Source organism: Halichoerus grypus, chromosome 4 (assembly GCF_964656455.1).
Source record: "Halichoerus grypus chromosome 4, mHalGry1.hap1.1, whole genome shotgun sequence".
NCBI classification, from domain to species: domain Eukaryota; kingdom Metazoa; phylum Chordata; class Mammalia; order Carnivora; family Phocidae; genus Halichoerus; species Halichoerus grypus.
In genome coordinates this window covers 10,775,760-10,797,125 of record NC_135715.1, presented here as the reverse complement: position 1 = coordinate 10,797,125, position 21,366 = coordinate 10,775,760, and the positions used below count along the sequence as shown (strand labels likewise).

Here is a 21,366-nt window from a genome sequence, read left to right as displayed (position 1 = left end):
TTTCAGACGACAGCAGGGGAAGCCCCGGCTGGGTGGGGGCCGGGGACCAAGCCTGCCCAGGTCCCCGCCGTGGGCACCCAGAGGTGGCGAGCCGATGACTACTCTGTGGAGAGAATTTCGATTCCGTCACGTTGAGTTTCAGATCCATTTCCAGGGGCCTGGGCGGGACGCTCTGGCCCCTCGGGCTCTGAGCGAGCGTGGTGCAGTCCGGCAGCGTTTTCGGGGCGGGGGGTGGGGGTAGTTGCGTGGCAGGTGCGGCCCCGGGGGCCTTGCCCTTCTCCCGTCTCACGGGGTCCCTGCCTGCCCTGAAGGGACGACTTGAGGGGGTAGCCGTGCCGACGTCCTGCCCGCTGTCCTTGCGAAGAGCAGAAGAGCAGCCCTCGCGTGCGTGCGGACCCTTCGCTCTCCGTGGAATGCAGCCGCCGGGGGGCAAATGAATCCAAGCGGGCGGGGAGCACGGAGCTGCAGAGCCCAGCTCCCCAGCACAGCGTCTCTCCTCTGTGCCAGCACCGAGGCTTTGGCATCCCCTCTCTTCCTAGGTTTCTGTGCCAGGAAAAGGCAGCCCACCACCTGATCAGCGGAGGGAAGGAAGGCGCGGGGCGCGGGCAGCCCCGACTGCCAGCAAGACAGCTTGTGCCGCGCGGGGGGCCGGGAGGGAGCTCGGGCATCATCTGGGGAGGGCGGGGAAGAACATTCTCCAGGCACTTCTGCGACTCGGGCCAGCACAGCCGCACTGGTGTGAGTGTCCGGGAGCCCCCCGCCAGGATGCCCACCAGCACCCCGGAGTAGCCAGCCAGTTGCCCGAGGAAACTCAGCTGTACTGTGTCAAAAACTGGGAGGCCCTTTTCACAGAGAGAGGAGAATCGGGCCCAGCTCCTTGGTGCTAACCCATCAGGGGCAACGGAAAGAGAGTCTGTAGAGCGGCTTCACCCGGGGAGCTCATTCCCGGCCCCGCGTGGATCTCCCCTCCCAGTGAAGACGGGTGGAGCTTGAGCCAGTGGTGGGAGCCGCCGGCCTCCACGCGAGGACCGGGCAGGCTGCTAGCGGTCGTTCCCCACGTCGGAAGGCACCTTCCGGGAGCCACCTCGTTGTTACTTGGCATGTGTCGCAGAGGTTGAGACAGTGGTCCCCCTGGCTGACTGCTCTTCCCAGCTCCCCGAGGCTGCCGACGGAAACACTCCAGTTTTGGGTGACAGCCTTGCGGAGATAAAATTCACGTCCAGTGCAGGTCGGCCCCTCACCGTGCGCATTTATTGGTTCTCGTCTATTCCTGGAATTCATTGTGCAGCCATCCCCCTCGTCATTCTAGAACACTTCCTCCCCACTCAGAAGAAACCCTGTGTGCATCAGCAACCACTCCCCTCTTCTTCCCAGCCCCCAGAAACCACAGGTCTTCCCGTCTGTAGAGATGTGCCAAATCTGGACATTGCACAGAAGGGAAAAACATTCCATTTTGGCCACATCTCTGTGGCACTTGGTGAAGACAGAGGGAATGGCCCTTCTCTGCTGCCCCCCAAAGATTCACTTGGAACATGAAGTATTAGAGGTCGTTGCTGCTGTTTGGGTCAAATTTCAGAGCATTTGACAAAGAATCTCTTGATGGCTTCTCCCCTGAGTGGTGGTGTTGCAAAATCAGAAGGATTTTAAAACTTGTCTTTTCTTCTGTTCGTTTTTCCAGGTAGCAGAAGGTCAGGAAATTTGTGTGATTGAAGCCATGAAAATGCAGAACAGTATGGCAGCTGGGAAAACTGGCAAGGTATGTCCCCAAGTTTCCCCCAGCCCTTGCCAGCTCTGTGACAGGAAGCAGAACTTCCACCTTTGGATCTTGGGTGGTTGGTCCTGGAGGGGACCGTGGAGGTGACCCCTGCCGGCTCCTCGCTCCTGCAGAGCGGGACATTAAGACTGGGAGCTCTTTCCGCCTGGCACCCGTGTGTCCCTGCCTCATGGAGCGTCTGTCTGACGTGCAGGTAGTCAAAGAACAATTGTTCTTCATCTTAATGTCTTTCAAATTAAAGGGTCTTTAATTTTTAATGTTTACGTCTGTGTCGGAGGCAGTTAGTTATCTGAGACTTAGGTGACACGGCAGGAGCTGGTTTTAGAGATTGCAAGAATTCATGTCACTCTTCAACTCTCCACAAAGAGAACAATTCAATTTTAGATCAAGAGGAACAGAAAGCCCCATGTACCCATGTGGGACATAATGATTTAGGGAGAAAAAAAATGGAATTGTATTTCCCTTGAAACTTGTTAAGAGTAAAACTTCTCACATGTATTTTCTCCTTGAGGAAAATAGAAAAGTCCTTTTAATAATAACTTCATTATTCTTCCTGCTTCTGCAAAGATGCCACCCATAGCAGAGGGAGCCTTTTCTGAAGGACAGTTTGGTTTGGGGGGTCTGCATTCTGGAGTGAGGCAGGGTGGGGCTGGGGCAAGGAGAGGGCAGAGGCCGCTGTGGCCTGCGCCGTGGGAAGCGGAGATCGAGCCCTGGGGACATGGGTGCCCTGGCAGAGGGGCACTGCCGGCCCACACTGGCATTTGCATCAGAGAGACAGACAGGCCCAGTTTAGGGCGGGCGGGCCTGGAGCTGGCTAGTCAGGCTGGAAGGGTGTTTGGGAGAGAAGGGCACGATTGGGGAATCCTGCCTTCTACATCTGATTCTTTTTTCTAAAAGTGAACCCAAAATGGTCTTTGTTCTTGTAGAAATTGTTGGTTTTGCTCCGTGGGATTATTTAACATTTCTGCTGCCTTAGTGTCATGAAATGTCCGGGTGTGATGGGAACTTGGCCTCATTTGGAGGGACCCAGAACATATATATATGTCCGATGCATGCTGAGGACCCCTGTTGCTGGACTGAGGTACTAACACACAAATGAACGCGGCCTTAGCTCCCCGAAGGAGCGTGGAGCTCTCATCTGTCGGTGTGTTCGGGGTCCCCGCGGTCTCACCATGGCTTCTGGGGCCCATGTCTCCAGAGGCTCAGCCGATCCCTGGCCATCGGTGGCCCAGAGCCGCTTTCAGGGCGTTGATGGGCTCCGGGTCAACCTGTACTTTGGCCTGACCGCTATCAGCTGGAGTCCTTCCTGCCCATCCCATTTCCTTCTGCGCCCCAGCAGGGCGCCCCAGGAGTGGCCGGAGCCCCAGCACAGAGGAGCAGGCCCTGGCGAGCCTTGGGACAGGCAGTTCTTATCTGGAGAGCCATTTTTCCTCTCGGAGAAAGTTTACAATGGACGCCGGTCCTCCGTGTCGTCATCACAGCATGCAAGACGCGTCCTCTGCAAACATCGGAGGCCCCAGATCAGAACGGGCAGCCACTCAGGGCCAGTGGCACCCCCAGGCCTTTGAAATCGTCACTGCATCGGTTCACGGGGTTCTGAGGGCTCCGGGGCCGCGATTCAAGGGAGAAGGCCCCTTCTGGCCTTCCAGTTCCTAGCGGAGCCGCGAGGACACAGGCCAGGGCACCGAACCCGGTGTCGCGGACATTCTTCCCGTTTGCCGGGTGCCCAGATGCCCAGGAAGGTCGAGCCCGCCATGTGTCTTCAGGCCCAAGCAAGAACCTCCCGACAAGTCAGAAGACTGCCTCTTCTCCACCCCATACCGCCCGCCCATTTTAAAGCGGAACACAAATTCGGGAAAGCAAAACCTGCCTAGAGCCGAGATAAATCCACAGACCGTGAGGGCACAGTGGTGCGGGGGCGGGGGGGGGCGCTCAGTGCCTGCTCCATGTCGGGCCACCGAGACCACACGGCCACACAGCTCCGCAGCATTTCCTTTCCCTTCAGAAGGAAGTTTATGATCTCAGGCTAAGGGCTTTCTCCCCTTAATTAGGAGTCTCTTGTCTGATGCTTGTATAATTGTGTGGTGGTTTTGTTTTTGTGTTTGAACACTAAGTATACCAGTAACTACCAGTAACTCAGACCATATCTGCCACCTGAAGCCGCAGAAGAGCTTGGGAGGGCTGGCTGCTGAGGCTCACGGAGCAGCAGTGCGTCTGGCTTCTAGGGTGCCGTCCAGCTCCGCCCCCAATGAAGAAATGTCTCTTCATTTCCAGAAATGGGTGACGAGATGGCTCCCTCATGGTCTGGTTAATAATTCTGACTCTCCCTTCTTTCTTTTTTTTTAATTCAAGGTGAAATCAGTGCATTGTAAAGCTGGAGACACAGTTGGAGAAGGAGATCTGCTCGTGGAACTGGAATGAAGTATTTATAGCCTTTCAGTCATCACCCAATTTAATTAGCCATTTGTATTATTATTCTTTCACACTCAATTTATTCAAGCGTTTTGCAGGAACACCCCTGTGCAGCAGATTTTACATGGTCATATTTATTCCACATATAGTCAAAACCAACATTCTGCCAAAAAATCACCAATGGAAATTTTTATTGATATAAATACTTGTACATATGATTTGTACTTCTGCTGTGAGATTTCCTAGTGTCAAAATTAAATCAATAAAGCTGAGCATTTGTCTAAATATTAGTTTGCCCTTTTTTTGAATGAAGACGACGTACATAAGAGGCTATTGGCTGTGCCAGTAGCCTTGAAATACTAGCGTTCCATTGTGATCCTTTAAAAAACTTTCTGTAAATCCCAGTTCTTTGCCTTCGTCTCATTGAATTATCATGTACCACTTTCATAATCTGTTTCCCTGCTTCTTCCTGGTTGAGGACCTCGCTCCCATTTGTGGCTATTCTGAACTTCCGAAAGCCTGCGCGGGGCCGCCGGGGAGTTTGTAAATCCCTCCTGCGCGGCTCCCACGGGTGAGTGCGGGGCCCACGGACCCGGGGGGCGGCCCCCCTCCCCATCCCCCAGGCTTTGCTGGGGCCCTCTCACCCCAGGAGTGGTGGGTGTGGCTGCCACAAGCCCATCAGTTGATACCCATCCTTGCCTTTTTGTGTTTTTGTGAAGCAAGTTTCCAATTAAGAAAATAGGGCTAAAAATACTGATCCTGTTTTTATGCCAGATGCAGTTAGCGATCACAGTCTACCATTAAGTTGAAGAGCGAGGGAGCTCTCCCAGCGGAGAACGAGGTTACTAAGGATCAGCAGCTGCGTCGTCAGTTGCTTCTGAAATTCTTGGAATACATTTCATACTTTGCTGCTAAGTAAACAGAGGCAGAGTCGTGCGCTGATCTGAATCTACGCTGACAGATTATCAGATGGAGGTGGGTAGTAATTGGTACTTCGTGCCTTGCTAAAATTATTTTAAGTGCTGTTTGTATTTGGAAGCTAAGCTTTCTGTCAGGCCTGAAGAACAAATTACTAATGTGTTGGTTCTCCTCTGAAAGGCCCCCCAACCCCCCAAATGCTGCTCCCTTCGGAGGCAGGGACGGCACCTTGCCACCGGGCCTCGGGCTTGGGTGAGCTTCCATCTGAAATCGGGGTGTTCAGCAGCATCTGCCAGCAAGTAGGTGGCTTGTGATTTTGCTAGATTAGAATGAAAAGAACCTTCTACCAAGTAAGTAAAGCCCCCTCCCCCTCCCAAAAGAAAGCCAACAATAGTACCAACACTTTTAAATTTGGTTTCCTAAAACATCCCGTTTAGTATTATATGATCATCTTTAGTAATCCCTTCTTTAATAAGCTTGATCTGAAAATGGTGAATACTAATGTTTTATATGCTCTAAAACTACCCCAAACACAATGTTTTTCTTGAGGTTCTTTTATTACACTGAGATAACCCAAATCAGTTTAAAAAATTATTCTTCTTGCTGCTACAAGTTAGAATCAATACAGTAGGGTTGCTAAAATCTAGCTGCTACACGAAGTCTACATTTTAAATGTTATCTTCAGATCAAAGCAAAGCAAAAAAAAAAAAAATGTGACATATGAGTTCTTGAAATGTCATTTAGGGGAATTAGGATCCTGAATTTTCCTTATCTATTCAAGCCCGTGGCATTCTGGAAGCAGCAAGCAACAAAGCGCTGTCGGCTAGACAGACTTCAGGCATAATTTTGTGATCAGTGTGTCAAAATATTGGGAAAATCAGCTGCAGCTGAAAAAGAGATTGTTCCTTTTCCCACAGATTGAGTTTTATAAGTGTTTCAAAGGACATTATTACGCGGGTGCACTGAGTGCAGACCGGGCTGAGGGCGTCTCATCATCGGGGCTCTGTCCCCCGGCCCCTGGCGGACCAGCGGAGGATTGGTCCTCGCGCCTGTCATCTGTTCTCCCGCGGATTGTAGCGAAGCCCGTGCTCCCCCTGGAAGTCGTAGTCGTCGTGGTGCGGCGGGCGGAGCCACTCGGGTGCGTAGGTGACCGTGCTGTACACGAAGCACTGCAGGGTCCCGTCGGCGGCCGGCGTCTCCTCGGGCGCCCCGCGCGCGCCTTCCCACTCGAGGACCGTGACCTGCACCGGGGTGCGCTGGTACACGTCCGGGCAGCCCTCAAACTCGTCGAGGAAGCTCAGCATCCGCTCGTCCACGGCGTAGATCTCGCCGAGCACAGGCCGTCCCTGCCCCGGGAGGTTGAGCAGACGCGGGATGTTATGTTCGCCGGCGATCACCAAGGGGTAGGGCTCCAGCGTGCGGCCCCGGCCGCGGAAGGCGGCGCAGCCGTTGGTGGGGTCCAGCAGGACCTTGTGGTTGGGCTGGCCTCTCTTCAGGGTCCCGTACACGAACACGCGGGCCATGAGGGCCATGAGGGCCGGGCAGCTGCGGGGGAGAGAGCGAGCAGACGGTACACACGGTCCGGGCAGAGCCCGCAGGCTTGGTGGGGGTTGGACACTTGGGGAAGGGCCGGGCGGGCAACAGGCCGGGCTCTGCTGGGCCGGCGGGACTCAGGACCGCAGCACAGCCCAGAGCCCCCTACTCTGCACCATCCCTGGGGGGCTCGGCGACTCCGGGAAACACGCCACCCTTTACCGGCGACTGGGCAAAGGCACTCGGGAAAGAACAGACGTGTCCGAAGGAGCCAGCCTGTCTGGGATCAAGCCCTGCAGAACTGCTGTTTCTTAGACCAGTTAGTTTTAATGTTTTTGAAAGGACTTTAAAAATTACACTATAAATATTTTTTATAGCTAAGTTAGAGATACCAATAAGCAAACATATATACATGTACACACACACACACACGTCTATAAAGTAGTCACAGGAGCTCGATCAGGTTTCAGCACTAAGCTTATACTCTGGTTCTGGCGGCAGGACCCAGCCAACTTGAACGATCTCACCTTCCGGTTCCTTTCCAAGGTCCTAGAGGCTAATGAGGCTTCCCTGTGACTCACTGTGACTCAGCGCAGCAACCTTGGCTCTCGTGTGAAGGTAGTTACTGCTCACCTGGGTCTGGGCCACGGATGGTTACATAACTGAGAAGAGTCACCTGTGTGAAAGTGACTCAAACAAAACTGCTGAAGTTCAGGCGGGCCCCTGTCTCCTCAGGGCCTGGCGCCTCGCCGGCCTCCTTCCCGCGCTAGGTGCTGGCGGCAGCCCGCCACCAGCCAGGGGCCCCGGGAGGGCACCGCCCCCCGATGTCAGTCCCGTGGCAAGTGGCCCTTGGAGAAGTCACACGAGGCCCGCAGGACTTCCACTTTTTGGTGTGGGGGTCTGGGCCTCGCCCCACCTCTTCAGGGCGTCTGGGGAGGGTGCGCGGCCCCCGGAGACCCACACATCTGCCGACGCCTGCCCACTCCTCTCCCGTCCACTGCCTCGGTCACCAGCCTGCGGAGCGTCAGGAGTCCCGCGGGCTTCGGGTAAACTGCGGTCGGAAAGGCTTGGCCGTGGGAGCACCAGGCTGCCCGTGCAGGTGCGCGCTGGGCACCTTGAGCAGGACGGGGACGTGGTGGGAGCTCTAGTTCTGTGGCTCTGGTGACAGGGAAGGACAAACTAGAGCTGTGGGGTGTGAAGGGGAGGCGTGCTGGGCACGAAAGTCTGGAGGTGAATCAAGGAGAAGCTGGAGTGCAGGTACAGAGGGATGAGGACCATGTAGGCACCCAGGGCCGCTGCTGGGGGACCAGGGAGGATGGGCAAACCTGGGCACAGAGGGCGTCGAGGGGAGCGACGCGGACAGAGGGGTGGGCTGCGCACCAGCCCTGGAGACCAGGCATTTGGGAGGAGCCTCCTGAGTCCCTGACACTTGCATCCTGGCTGCTAGCACCATCTGTCCGCAGCTCCTCCCAAGGGAACCCTGGGCCCAGCCCTCCCTCACCCTGGTCGCCATCACCACCCTCGCCCAAGGACTGCCCCCAACCCCAAATGGGCCTACTTCTCTGCTCCCTGCAGCCTCTCCCCAGGGCAGCGCCCAGAGGGTCTCAGCCACGCTCCACAGCTCTCCTCCCCCCCCCCCCCCGGGCCATCCCCAGGGGGTGCTTGCCCACCTGGAGGCCCCTTCACAGAGGCCGCCTCGGGGCTGGCCCAGAGCGGCAGCCCACCCAGCCCTGCGTCGCCCTCACTTGCTCTCCACGGTGCCTGTTCTCTAAGTGTCCTCTAAGTGATCCTCTTCCCTGCCAGAGCCTTAAGAGCTGGAGGGAAACTTGGAAACATCTCGTCCGGTGATGGCTGCTCTCAGGTTTGGTGAGGATCTAAGAACGCACAGCCCGGCAAAGCCAGTCCAAACTGGAGACCCGCTCCTCTCAATCACTGGTGCCCTAGCTTTTCTCTTTGATTTTTAAAGTAACATGTGTCCATAATGTAAAAAGTCAAATAGCTTTCCCAGAACAATGAAACTGCCTACCCTTTTCCACTCCCTGGAGGCAACACTTTTAAGCCTTTAAGCTGTGGCATTTGGTATTTGTCTTCATACTGTTGATGACTTACGCACTGCTACTTCTTGAGGTTTTAAATTACGTCTTACCTTCCAGGCCCGCGTGGTGGTTTAAAGCGCAGACTTTAGAACCCAATTGCCTGGGCTGTGACTTGAGGCAAACCACTTAACCTCTCGCCTCGGCTGTAAAGGGAAGTCCTAACAGCAAGCTGCTGCGGGGGGCTGCTGGGAGCGGCGGCCCGGCGGGTAGCTGGCACCCACGGCCCGGCGCGTCCTGCCCGGAGGCCCGCGCTCCCCGCTGGCTGGGCTCGTGGCCGCCACAGGTGCTGCGCCCCGCGCCCCTCCGTCCCTCCCCTGGACTCCTGTCACGGTTTCGGGCAGAGCCGCATTCATTTCAGCATCAGAACTATGTAAACACTGTTCTCAGATAAGGCACAGAGTGTACTATCATTAATTTCCTTTCTTGGACAACTTTTCTGTTTTTCTTGGAATTAAAAATTGCTTGCAGCTTTTTTCCCCCTCTGCTCAAGTTTCTCTGACAGTAATTCAGCCTCTCATTTTCCGAGAGTGCTGCAAGCATCCTTTCAGGCCTGACCACTGTTAAAGAACAAAAACTGAACTCAGTAAATGTGCAGATCTAATTGCCTTTATGACTCAATTAATGAATCAGGCAGCTTCCCATCTGGCCCATAGAGGGGATGCTCCGAGTTGCTGTACGAAATGGAAGGTTTTTACAGGAAGGCAGGTGGGGCAAGGAATTTATTAGCAAAAGAAAAGGATTGTTCCAGGCAAGGTCACCTTCCCTCAGGTGGCAGTCTTACCAGGCAGGTCACCTCCTATACCTCCTGTTCCTCTGGGGGATGGGGAAGGGCCCACGTGACAGATTACTTCATCAGCGCAAAGCAGAAAATTCCTGATGGACCGGTTAAGACTACGTTTCTAGGAAGTCTGAAAGTATAATTAGGTTAGATATAAAGTCCTGACTCAGTGACTTGGCCTAAAATGCAGCCATTTGGGGCCTCTCTTTTTTTTTGTTTTTTTAAGTTTATTTACTTAGGTAACCTCTACACCCAACACGGGGCTCAAACCCATGACCCCAAGATCAAGAGTTGCCTGCTTTTCCGACTGAACCAGTCAGGCACCCCGTGTCTCTTTTTACCACCAGGGACTGGGTTCCATTCATGGCGTGTCCTGCCATGCCACCCAGGGCTTCCCCGAGCCCCCGCATCCCATGGCCCCATCTTCCCCAACTCCCTCATTTTGCTGAAGCTAATTCTTTCCCATCCTTAATTAACAGTGTGGCTCAGTGGAGAATTCTAGAAACAGGTTTCTTGAGAGCTTTAAAGGCATTCTTGTTTTCTGTTTCCCACGTTCTTGTTGAGAAGTCCAGTGCCATTGGACTCCACCATCCTCTGTTCAGGACTTGAGCTTTCCTCTCTGGAGACTTGTGAGGTCTTCCTTTTTCCCCTCAGATTCTGAGGTTACAGTGTATTTTTTTGTGTATGTGTGTTTTTTTTAAGATTTACTTGAGAGTGAGCGAGAGCACGAGTGGGGGGATGGGCAGAGGGAGAGAGAGAACCTCAAGCAGACTCCGTGCTGAGCGCAGAGCCCAACGTGGGGCTCAATCCCATGACCCTGAGATCATGACCTAAGTTGAAATCAAGAGTCAGATGCTTAACCAACAGAGCCGCCCAGGTACCCCACTTCTTATGGGCTTCCTTCATTCACTGTGCTGGGAATTTCTATCTGAAAACTCACCATCTTGGACCATGGGGAGTTTCCTTCTTGTTTCTACCTTCTTGTTCTCTTTCTGGTCTCCTAATACTCAGGTATTGTGTATCCTGGATTAATTTTCCCATTTTCTCTCTCTCCTCCCTTTTTCCAGGTTTTTTTCTTTATAGTCTACTTAACTCTCAGTCCTTCTATGAATTTGTGTCTATTTTTGCCATCATAGTTCTTTTCCAGCTCGAAGGCACCTCTCATCTTTGGGAAGGTATTAATTATCATGGGTTTGGGTGGTGGTTTTACGTTTTCATCTTTGCCTGCCTGGCTTTTTGTTTTGGTGTGTGTTTCTTTAGAGGTTTTCTTCAAATGCTGGTAATCCTTGGCTACTGGCCTTCCATGTTGAGAGTCCAGACATCATATAGGCAATGAAGGCTGTGTGTGCGAGGGAGAGAGCCTGATGGTTGGCAAGCCTCGTGTGGGGGATCAGTAGGTTTGGGCGGTGCAGGCTGGGGGGGGGGGGGCTCCAGATAACAGAATCTAGAGGCATGCAGATTTCCTTCGATCTCCATTTTCTGGGTGCCGCCCAACCCCACCCCAGCTGGGACCAGTGTCCCCAGTACCAAGCCTCTCTGGACAGTGTCTCACCTGCTCCCTGCTGGGAAGAAGAGACTGGGTGTCTGCTCCCTGTACAGACTTTCACCCTTTCCTGCTGTTTCTCCCCTGACCCCCCTCTTCCTAGGCCCGTGGGTCCGGAGTTTCTCCGGCCGTCTGCTGTACTGGTCACCAGTTGCTTGCTGGCTTTGCACCATGCAGGGACTTCCGGTGTCTGGTTTCTCCAGGCTGCTAAGTCATTTTCTGTCTTCCAGAATTTCGTTGCCCTCCCTCATCTTCTGTCTTTATGGGTCACTGGAGTGGTATTTAGGGAGAAAGCAGGACCAGAAGAGCCTGTTCCTCTTGAGTCTCCTTCTTGGGGAACCCTCACTGCAACAACCATGCCGCCATTTCACAGGGCCCTCAGCCCCTTCATCTTTCCAGAGGCTCAGTGTGAAATGGGATGGAAGTGGAGGTTCGGGAACCACTTGCTCAGAGGGGCGCTGAGAAGAGTTCATTGCACCAATGATGTGGGTGTGTTTTAGGTTGCCGAGAAAGCCAGGAAGGTGGCAGTCGTGGGCCCAGAGAGGGCTGCACATGGCTGGGGGACAGAGGGAGTATGCTTACAGAGGGGAGTCGCGTGCCCTGAAGCAAGAGCATGAGGGGAGAACAGGAAGCAACCAAAGGAGAGGGAAAGGCCAGCAGGGCACTCAGGGAGCCACAGGGGGGCTGAGTCTGTCGCCCCAGAATGTGCCTCTTTGGCAGGAGGATTACTTCAGGCTGATTATTTTTAAGAAGCACAGGAGAAGCTCTGTTAGAAGTGACCCTTTTTTAGAAGAGTCATTTGCATTTCTAAGGGGTGTCTCCATTTGTGAGGTTATCTTCCTGTGGTACCAGCAAGAGGAGGATGGCTCTCCATCTCTAGAAGCTCTGTCAGTGCCCAAGGCAGACTGAGAGATGCACAACTTTACCCTTGTTCACTGTGCTTCGCCTGCAAACCTCCCACACCTAGCTCCTGAGGCCCCAACAGCTTTTGTCTTTAGCTGGAGACAGTACCTAAGGGGAGGGTGCGGGCCGTTTAGGGAGTTAGTTCCCCTGGGTCTCGCCATGTATGCAGGAGATACACACCTTATAAAATTTTTGTGTTTCTCTCCGGTTAATCTTTTACTACAGGAAGTAATATGGGTAGAGGGAAAATTATGTTCCTTCCCCACATAAGAAATGAGACACATTCTCCCCTCTCCCGTTTGCCGTGAAGGTCAAGGGAAATAGACTGGTAAACAGGCAGCCTCAAAAAAAAAAAAGAAAAAGTGGAGCAGGGACAGTGGGAAAGAGTGTGCTGAAGGCGTGGTGATGGGGGCCCTGCCTCAGAAGGGACAGATGGGTGGCCACAGGGATGTTCATGCTGAGTTGCCTGGCCTTTCCTTAAAATGGGTGATGTCCTCTGCCCAGGATGGGGCGGGTACCACCAGGCTGAGGACCTGGAGAATGGAGAGGTTCAGAACAGTCCTACTGGAAAAAGCCTGGGCTTTGGAATAAGAGCTACAAGATGCCAGAGCGGGTTCTCAGCAAAGACAGTGCTGAGCTTTCCTAACTCCGGGGATTCAGCTGCAAAGGAAGAGAAGAAATCCCTCACCCATGAATGGACGAGCCGGCCTAGAGGAAGGACAGAAATCGTGGTCAGAACGCTGTAGAGGATGGCGCTCCTTCAGGGGCTGATTCCTCCCCGCGATGACCAGGCCCCGTCCGCCCGGCCCTGTGCCTTGTCTGCTTACCAGATCTGCCCCACGCATTAAAGACAGGTGGTGGGACCCCACTGAGCGGACGGGGAAGCTAATGGGGCAGAGACGAGGCTCCAGGCACAGAACCTGTGGGGGCAGCGCCAGGGACGGGGCCTAGGTCTGCTGGGCTCGTGGTACCCCCAGCGCTCTGCACGTCAGGCCGACCCCAAGGCCACGGGGAGGTGACCCTTTCAGGGACAGGCCAGGATTCAGGCTCTGCAGTGACAGTGATGGTTTACAAAGGACATACCTCACTATATTCTTTGTCTCCCCCACTTGTTTTCACTGAATTTTTATTTAAAAAAAAATTTTTTTTAAAGATTTTATTTACTTATTTAATTGACAGAGAGAGACAGCAAGAGAAGGAACACAAGCAGGGGGAGTGGGAGAGGGAGAAGCAGGCTTCCTGCTGAGCAGGGAGCCAGAGGCGGGGCTCGATCCCAGGACCCTGGGACCATGACCTGAGCCGAAGGCAGTCACTTAACCAGCTGAGCCACCCAGGCACCCCTTCACTGAATTTTATTTGATAAACCAATTCCTTCTCTGAATCTCTTATTTTCAAATTTGTAAAAATTGTGATAAAATACACAAAATATAAAATTTATCACCCTATTTTTAATTGTACAGTTCAGTAGTGTTAAATACATTCACATTATTGTGCACCCATCACCACCATCCATCTCCAAGACTCTTTCCATCTTACAAAACTGAAACTCTATACCCATTAAATAGTAACTCCCCAGTCCCTGTCTCCCCACCCCTGACAAGCCCATGCTACTTTCTATGACTTTGACTACTCTAGGTACCTCTTATGAGTGAAATTATATAATGTCTCTGTTTTTGTGGCTAATTTCATGGAACATAGTGTCCTCAAGGTTCATCCATGCTGCAGCACATGTCAGAATTTCTTTCCTACTTAAGGCTGAATAATTCTCCATCATACGCATACACCACATTTTATTCATCCATCCACCAATAGACATCTGGGTTGCTTCCACTTCTCGGCTGTTGTGAATAATGCTGCCATGAACATGGGACTGCTAGATCATACGGTTATTCTATGTTTAATTTTCTGAAGAACCTCCGTTCTGTTTTCCATTAGCGGCTGTAGCATTTTTACATTCCCACCAGCAGTGCACAAGGGTTCCAGTTTCTCCACATCTTTGTCAGCACTTGTTGTTTTCTGTTTTGTTTTGCCTTATTTCTGATGGTGGCCATCCTAACTGGTGCGAGGCAGTATCCCACTGTGGTTCTGATGTGCATTTCCAGGACTGGTGAGGTTCAGCATCTTTTCATCTGCTTATTGGCCACTCGTATATCTTCCTTGGAGGAATGTCTATTCAAGTTTTTCACTATTGCATTTTAGTTCTCTATATCTTCTGGATATTAACCTCTTACCAGATGCATGATTTACAAATATGTTCTCTCACTCCATAGGTTATCTTTTCATTCTGTTGGTTGTGTCCTTTGATGCACAGTTTTGAATTTTGGTGTTGTCCAATGTATTTTTACTTCTGTTTCCCATGTTTTGGTGTCATATCCAAGAAATCACTGCCAAATCCAATGTCATGAAACTTTTGCCCTATGTTTTCTCAAGTTGTATAGCTTTAGCTCTTATATTTAGGTCATTGATCCATTCTGAGTTAATTTTTGTATGTGGTGTAAAGGAAGGGTCCAACTTTATTCTTGTGCATACGGATATCTGGGTTTCCAATTGTTGTAAAGACTATCCTTTCCCCATTGGTCTTGGCACCCTTGTCAAAAATCATTTAACTATATATGCAACGATTGATTTCTAGACTCTCTATTGTCTTTCATTGGTCTCTCTATGTGTGTGTCTTTAGGTCAGTACCACACTGTTTTTGACTGCTGTAGCTATGCAGTAAGTTTTTTGAAATCAGGAAGTAGGAGACCTCCAACTTTGTTATTTTTCAAGATTACTTTGCTTATTTGGGGTCCCTGGATATTCCTTATGAATTTTAGGATGGATTTTTCTATTTCTGCAAAAATGCAACTTTGGGAAGTTGCATTAAGAGTTGCATTAAACCTGTAGATCACTTTGGGTAGTATTAGCATCCTAACAATAGTCTTCTAATCCATGAACATGAGATATCTTTCCATTTATTGTCTTTAATTTCTTTAAGCAATTTGTTGTAGTTTTCGGTGTATAAGTCTTTCACCTCCTTGGTTAAGTTTATTCCTAAGTATTTTATTCTTTTTGATGTTACTGTAAGAGGAATTAGTTTTTATATTTTCTTTTCAGATTTTTCAATGCTAATATATAGAAATGCAACTGATTTTTGTGCACTGATTTTTGTATCCTTCAACTTTGCTGAATTTATTTATTAATTCCCACATTTTTCTTGTGGAAATCTTATGGCTTTCTACATGTAAGATAATGTGAACAGAGATAATTTTACTTCTTCCTTTCCAATTTGGATATCTCTTATTTCTTTTACGTGTCTGATTGTTTCAGGTAGGACTTCTAATACTATGTTGAGTAGAAGTGGTAAAATTACAAGCATCCTTGTCTTGTTTCTGGTCTTAGAGGAAAAACTTTGTCTTTCATCTCTGAGTATGAGGTTAGTTTGGGGCTTTTCGTATATGGCCTTTATTATATTAAGGTAGTTTCCTTCTATTCCTAGTTTAAGTGTTTTTACCACAAACTTGTGTTGAATTTCGTCCAGCTTTTTTTCCTTCATTCTATTAATGTGTATTACATTGATTTTCTTATGTTGAACCACCCTTGCATTCCTGAGATAAACTCCAATTGGTCGTGGTATATAATCCTTTTAATGTGTTGCTGAATTTTGTTTGCTAATATTTTGTTTAGAATTTTTGCATCAATTCTCAAGGATATTAATCTGTGGTTTTGGTAACAGAGAATGCTGCTCTCATTGAATGAGTTTGGAAGTGTTCCCTCCTCTTCAATTTTTGGGAAGATTTGGTAGAATTCACCAGTGAAGCCATCTGGTTCTGGTCTTTGTTTTTAAAGTGTGCAAGTTGGGGGAGTGGGAGAGAATCTCAAGCATAACCCATGACCCATGAGATCATGACCTGAGCTGAAACCAAGAGTCGGATGCTTTAACCTACTGAGCCACCCGGGCATCCCATGTTAAGAGGTTTTGATTACTAATTCAATCTCTTTTCTGGTTATTAGTTGTTCCAATTTTCTATTTCTTCACAGTTCACCTTGGTGGGGTGTGTTTCTAAGAATGATCCATTTCACCTAGGTTTCCAATTTGTTGGCACACAACTGTTGTAATTCTTTTTATTTCTACTAAATGGGCTGTAATGTCCCCTCTTTTATTTCTGACTTAAGTTATTTGTATCTTTCTTCTTAGTAAATTGAAAAGTTTGTCAATTTTGTTGATTTTCTCTATTGTTCTTCTGTTCTCTAGTTTATCTCTGCTCCAATCTTTATTTTTTCCTTCCTTTTGCAAAGTGTAGTTTTTCTTCTGTTCTTTGTCTGACATGTTCATCCCATCTCCAGGGGCGGCTATGAGGGTCACAGCCAACAGGACATGTAAAAAAGTCTACTACATGGGCCAGATCTTCTCAGGACCCCAGCCGGGGCTAATTCAGAACATGCCTGTGATTGATTCAGGTCGGGAGAGGGTGGCACTGCCATCCCGAGGCTCATACATCACCGGGTTTCAGCCGTGTCAGAGTCTTCGATAAAATGCAAGAGTTTCGTTTAGGAACAGCCATAGGTGAGCCATTTGGGTTTTTCCAGAGGAAACTGAAGAGCGGCCTTTAGAAGTGGCTCTAACTCTGCTTTAATGTAAAGTACATCCCCCAGGTAGGCCTCTTCTAGGACACTGATGGCTGACCAGGCCCGCCCTGTGGGCCCAGATAGCAGTTGGGGCTCAGCCCTTGCAGGGAACATCGTCAGGCAGGGCAGCCTCAGTGTTCTATTGACGGACATGTAAGAACGCAGTGCATGGTAAGAGTAAAGAAATGCACAGTGACAGGCCTGAATCGAACCCCATCTCTACCACGTGGCAACTGTGGGTCTTTAAGAAAGTTGTTTTAAAACTGGGTTCATTCTATCTCTACTGACTGCCGATTGTGTGCATGGCCTCAGCACCCAATGAATGTTCTTTCCTAGGTTCTCCAGCCCACCTCCTTCCTTTGTCAAGATCTTCTAAAAATATCTACTAGCTTATATTCCTCTCAATGAAGCCTCTTAAAAAAATAAAACAAAAATGAATATTCCACATAATAAACAGGAAAGGGAATCAAGCCATATCAATTACTGGTTGGGCCTTAATCATTTTTCAGAGCCAAGAATACCCAGGAAGGTGCTGTTACATAGAAATGATCCTGGTTAGGGGCGCCTGGGTGGCTCAGTCAGTTAAGCGGCTGCCTTCGGCTCAGGTCATGATCCCAGGGTCCTGGGATCGAGTCCCACATCGGGCTCCCTGCTTGGCGGAGAGCCTGCTTCTCCCTCTACCTTTGTCTGTCGCTCTGCCTACTTGTGCTCTCTCTCTATTTCTGTTAAATAAATAAATAAAAATCTTTAAAAAAAAAAAATGATCCTGGTTAGACCACAGGTTGTTAACTTCAACTCTGTGGAAAATCAGTCCAGTAGCTTTCTTCTGCAGAAGATGATTTCTTCTCATGAAAGAAAACTGGACAATAAAATTAAACTTCTTTTCTAGGAACTAATGCAGCCTGCTAGAATGACAAATTATAATAGCCTACATTTCATCTATTGAATTGTATCCTTTACTACTTATGTAAGGAAAAAAAAAAAGAATTAACATTTTGCATTTCTGGCTCCTTTCATAAGAAAAACATCATTACCTTTCTGATTGTGTTTTGAACAAATACAGATCCTTCAGGAAGAAACTCATCCCTGTGGGGATTGAGAAAGGATCAGAGTTAAGCACTGAAACAAGCAATTAATTCCCATTAGAGGATTAAGGCACTCATGTTCACTTTGAATGAGAAAAACAAATTGTGAATAAAATCATGTACAACCAAGAGGTTACTTGTCAGAGTTAATAAATTAGAGAACTGAAGGGCAAACTGGAATGCACAGGAGAAGCTGAGCACCACGAGAAGCACAGGTGGGTGCACTGGTAGGGTTTTGTGTTCATGGGATAAGATCTGCCCGTCTCTTTAAATGCCACAGAATAGGTCCCTGTCCTCTGATGCTGTCCCTCCTCTAACGAATGCAGTCTAAGGAGAAGTCTAAAAGTGTTTTCTACCCTGTTATGTCACCATCCCTACCACACATGGATTTCCCTACAAAATCAACGAGATGGACGCATGGGATACTACCATTCAGCGTGGCCTATTTCACTTTCAGGTCTTAGAGCCGACTCTGAGCGACCCCGAGCACCATCTCTGCCAAGGGCGTCATCAGTGTGTCCAGGACCGACGGGGGGCCACTGCTGGGTTAGGGTGTGAGCACCTTCCACTTGAGAATCGAAGAGCCCAAAAACCGAACCCCTGTCCCAAACCCAACTGCTTGGGAGCAGCGTGGACAGCCGGGGGTCAGCCGGGAGGTGGGACAGGCTCAGAGAGTCTCAAAATGTGGCTACTTGAGCACTGTCCGCATTTACGAAAACAGAACCGCCCCGGACGCGCCCCCCCCCCGGCCCCGCGCTGCCGGAGACGCGCTCGCTCGCTCAGCACTCCTCGGTCTTCACAGCCTGTCTGCGGGTTCGTATTTCCCTGCTGAAGCCGAAATTAAAAGTGATTACAAGTCATCTCCATAGTTGTTGAGCTGCTCCCGCTTAATTTTTTTTCTTAGCCGCCTGGTGGTAAGAGTGTAAAAGGCAGGGTTCGGTTGAAGAGTTCATTACGCTGCTTTACTAACTGCAACTGTGGTGTCTGCCGAGGCCCGTGCGGACCCAGCCGCGCGGCAGGTGAGCCAGACGGGCACCGTCGTCGGCTTCCTGCGAAGGGACTTAGAGGGACACCGGCTTCTGGCCTGAGAACAGCCTTTAAATAAAGGAGCCTCCACAGGATATTCAGCCCGCATGGATTAAAATGTAATGATGGGGGAAATGTTAGGAAATCCGGGACTCACTCCAGGCCGTCCTCTTTGCTGCCAGCAAGCTGGCCGCACGCGGTGAAACCAAGAGTGGGAGCAAAGGCGGGTGAAGGGCGGGCTCCGCGCGGGGCTGGCCGCGGCCCCCCGCACCTGTCCGAGCCGCTCCCCCGAGCCGGCCGCGGGGACCCGCACCTGTCCGAGCCGCTCCCCCGAGCCGGCCGCGGCCCCCCGCACCTGTCCGAGCCGCTCCCCCGAGCCGGCCGCGGGGACCCGCACCTGTCCGAGCCGCTCCCCCGAGCCGGCCGCGGGGACCCGCACCTGTCCGAGCCGCTCCCCCGAGCCGGCCGCGGGGACCCGGTGTGGCCGCGTGGAAGCGGAGAGCGCGGCGACGCGGAGCCGCCCGGCCGGGGAGGGGTTTGCCTACTGTGTAGAACAGCCCGCGTCTCAGGGGGCTACTTCTCCCCTCCCTGTTGTGACATTATTTCCCTTGAGAAGACGCCCGGTGTCGATACAGTCACACACTAGTTCCTCAGAAGCTTCTCAGAACCGTAGGAAGCAGGTGAGCAAACAATCGTTGAAGGGCGCGCGGGCGCGGGGCTGGAGCTCGGAGCGCGGCGAGGTCGCGTCCCTCCCGGCTCCGGGCGGCTGGCGGGCGGCGCGCCGGGGACGCTTTGGTGCTGCCATTCTCCTGCTTGCCGGGCCCTTCACAGCAGCGACAGGGGCTTCCTGCCCGCCGACCCCGCGCCAACCCCACTGACTACCCCGGAAACGATTCTGGCAAAACACCTTTCTGACATTAACCAAGCGGCCCTGGCCAGGCGGCGGTGCCTTTGAAATCACGAAGTGAGGGGCTCCGCTCGGCTGTCCCCCCCCCTCTGACCCCTCATGGGTCCGTGAGACAAACGGGCGCTTTATGGTCCCCGATGCCACACTGGCTGCTCTGAATGCTGCCTCGGCGACCATCCCGTGGCTGTCCACTCTTTGGCTCTGCCAGACATTTTACAAAGAGATTTTTTAATGCCATACCACTTTTAAGGCAATTATTTTGCCATCCTTAAAACAAAGTGACCAACGAGGGCGATAGGACCGTCCCCTCCCACCCCCAGGCCCACTCTAAACGTCTGGAAAGAACAGCTGTAAAACGCCCGCACAGCGAGTCAGGCCAAGGGCTCTAGGGAGACAGGCCGGACGGCGAGCGGGCGGTGCTGTGGGTCCCCGCAGGCTCCCGGTCCCCCAGGCTCCCGTCCCCGCAGGCTCCCGTCCCCGCAGGCTCCCGGCAGGAGGCGAGCGCCCGGGGGAGGCCTGGCCCCCACAGCCAGAGAGGAGCGTGCGCGGCCGCAGGTGGTGGGGCGCGCACTCGTGCCCCCAGCAGGACTGATGCCCAGGAAGGAGGTGCTGAGAGTCACCGCCACAAAGGGCCCGCCTGGGGCTCCGAGGGGAGACTAGGAATAATGCTGGCCACCAGCAGTTGAGAGCACGGACTCCGTGCCTGGCCCCATGCTAAAGGCTCCCCTTATATTCTCAAGCTGATACTCAAGGGGACATCTCCCTACCCTCTAGGCTCTCCCCATTTTACAGATGGGGAAACAGAGCGCCTTACACAGGTGCCCAGTTACAGCGGACAGAGCAGATGTGTTTACCTTCACACCCTCCTACCCTATGAAAGCGCTCACCCAGCTCTGGGAGGAGGCCCTCCTCTCGTCGCTTCCTGCCCTAAACTGCACAGCAGGAACACCTCCCTGCCCTCGGAGGCCCGGGCAGCCCGTGGCTCAGGCCACTGCTCCACACCGGGCTCCATTTATGTCCTCACCCAGAAGGCACCCCCAGGTGTTTACTGAGCAACAAGCATACATCACTGCAACCTGCCAGGCGTGCGCCATGGAATCGGTGCTCAGAAGCTGCCACCATCCTGGAATTCTTGACAATTTATCTTCAACCTTGTATTAAGTGAAGCCTGATGGGACACTGGCTCTGTGCAGCCCCACTGGAACAGCATTCTTGATATGCCAGGAGCACAGAGCCCCAGGGTGCCACGATGCGTGGGATTCAGCAAGACTCAGAGCGAGGACAAGGTAACATGTGACGTCTACGACTGGCTCAGCTGGAGAAGCCAAACTCCACTCCAAGCAGAACTTTGTTGGAATGCAGGAGGGTGGTATATACATTTTTCGGAATGATCCACCTATATACCTAATGTGTGAATTTTCTTGTGTATAAAATTTTATCTCAAAGAAAACTGGTCTAGGGGCGCCTGGGTGGCTCAGTCGTTAAGCGTCTGCCTTCGGCTCAGGTCATGATCCCAGGGTTCTGGGATCGAGCCCCGCATCAGGCTCCCTGCTCCGCGGGAAGCCTGCTTCTCCCTCTCCCACTCCCCCTGCTTGTGTTCCCTCTCTCGCTGTCTCTCTCTCTGTCAAATAAATAAAATAAAATCTTTAAAAAAAAAAAAAAGAAAACTGGTCTAAAGAAAATGATTGAGATCATAGAAGGAACACAATTTGCTGGCCTCTTGGTCTATAATTACTATTACCGGATTATATTCTTATCTGAGTTCAACATGCTTCACAATCCC

The 21,366-nt window shown here is 51.5% G+C and overlaps 2 protein-coding genes and 1 long non-coding RNA gene across 11 annotated transcripts in view; 2 read left to right on the top strand and 1 right to left on the bottom strand.

The window, feature by feature from the left end:
* Positions 1-4,471, top strand: part of PCCA (propionyl-CoA carboxylase subunit alpha) — a 396,319-nt gene extending 391,848 nt beyond the window's left edge. For 3 of the 4 annotated variants that reach the window (XM_078070126.1, XM_078070127.1, XM_078070124.1), the window contains 2 exons: positions 1,679-1,756; positions 4,127-4,471. In XM_078070126.1, the coding sequence (XP_077926252.1) occupies positions 1,679-1,756; positions 4,127-4,195 (147 nt within the window). In that variant the 3' untranslated portion in view covers positions 4,196-4,471. The other variant, XM_078070125.1, reaches the window with a different exon arrangement.
* GGACT (gamma-glutamylamine cyclotransferase) overlaps positions 1-21,366 on the bottom strand; it is a 114,474-nt gene that overhangs the window by 60,287 nt on the left and 32,821 nt on the right. For 3 of the 6 annotated variants that reach the window (XM_036097836.2, XM_036097848.2, XM_078070128.1), the window contains exon 3: positions 4,348-6,649. The exons of the other annotated variants lie outside the window; for them this stretch is intronic. In XM_036097836.2, coding sequence (XP_035953729.2) covers positions 6,157-6,636 — 480 coding nt within the window. In that variant the 5' untranslated portion in view covers positions 6,637-6,649 and the 3' untranslated portion in view covers positions 4,348-6,156. Of the gene's footprint in view, positions 1-4,347; positions 6,650-21,366 lie in introns of those variants that run through there. 6 annotated transcript variants of the gene reach the window in all.
* LOC144381554 (uncharacterized) lies at positions 5,082-21,231 on the top strand. The gene is made up of 4 exons (XR_013446870.1): positions 5,082-5,161; positions 5,285-5,454; positions 18,108-19,356; positions 20,358-21,231. It is a non-coding gene; the product is annotated as an uncharacterized LOC144381554 (long non-coding RNA).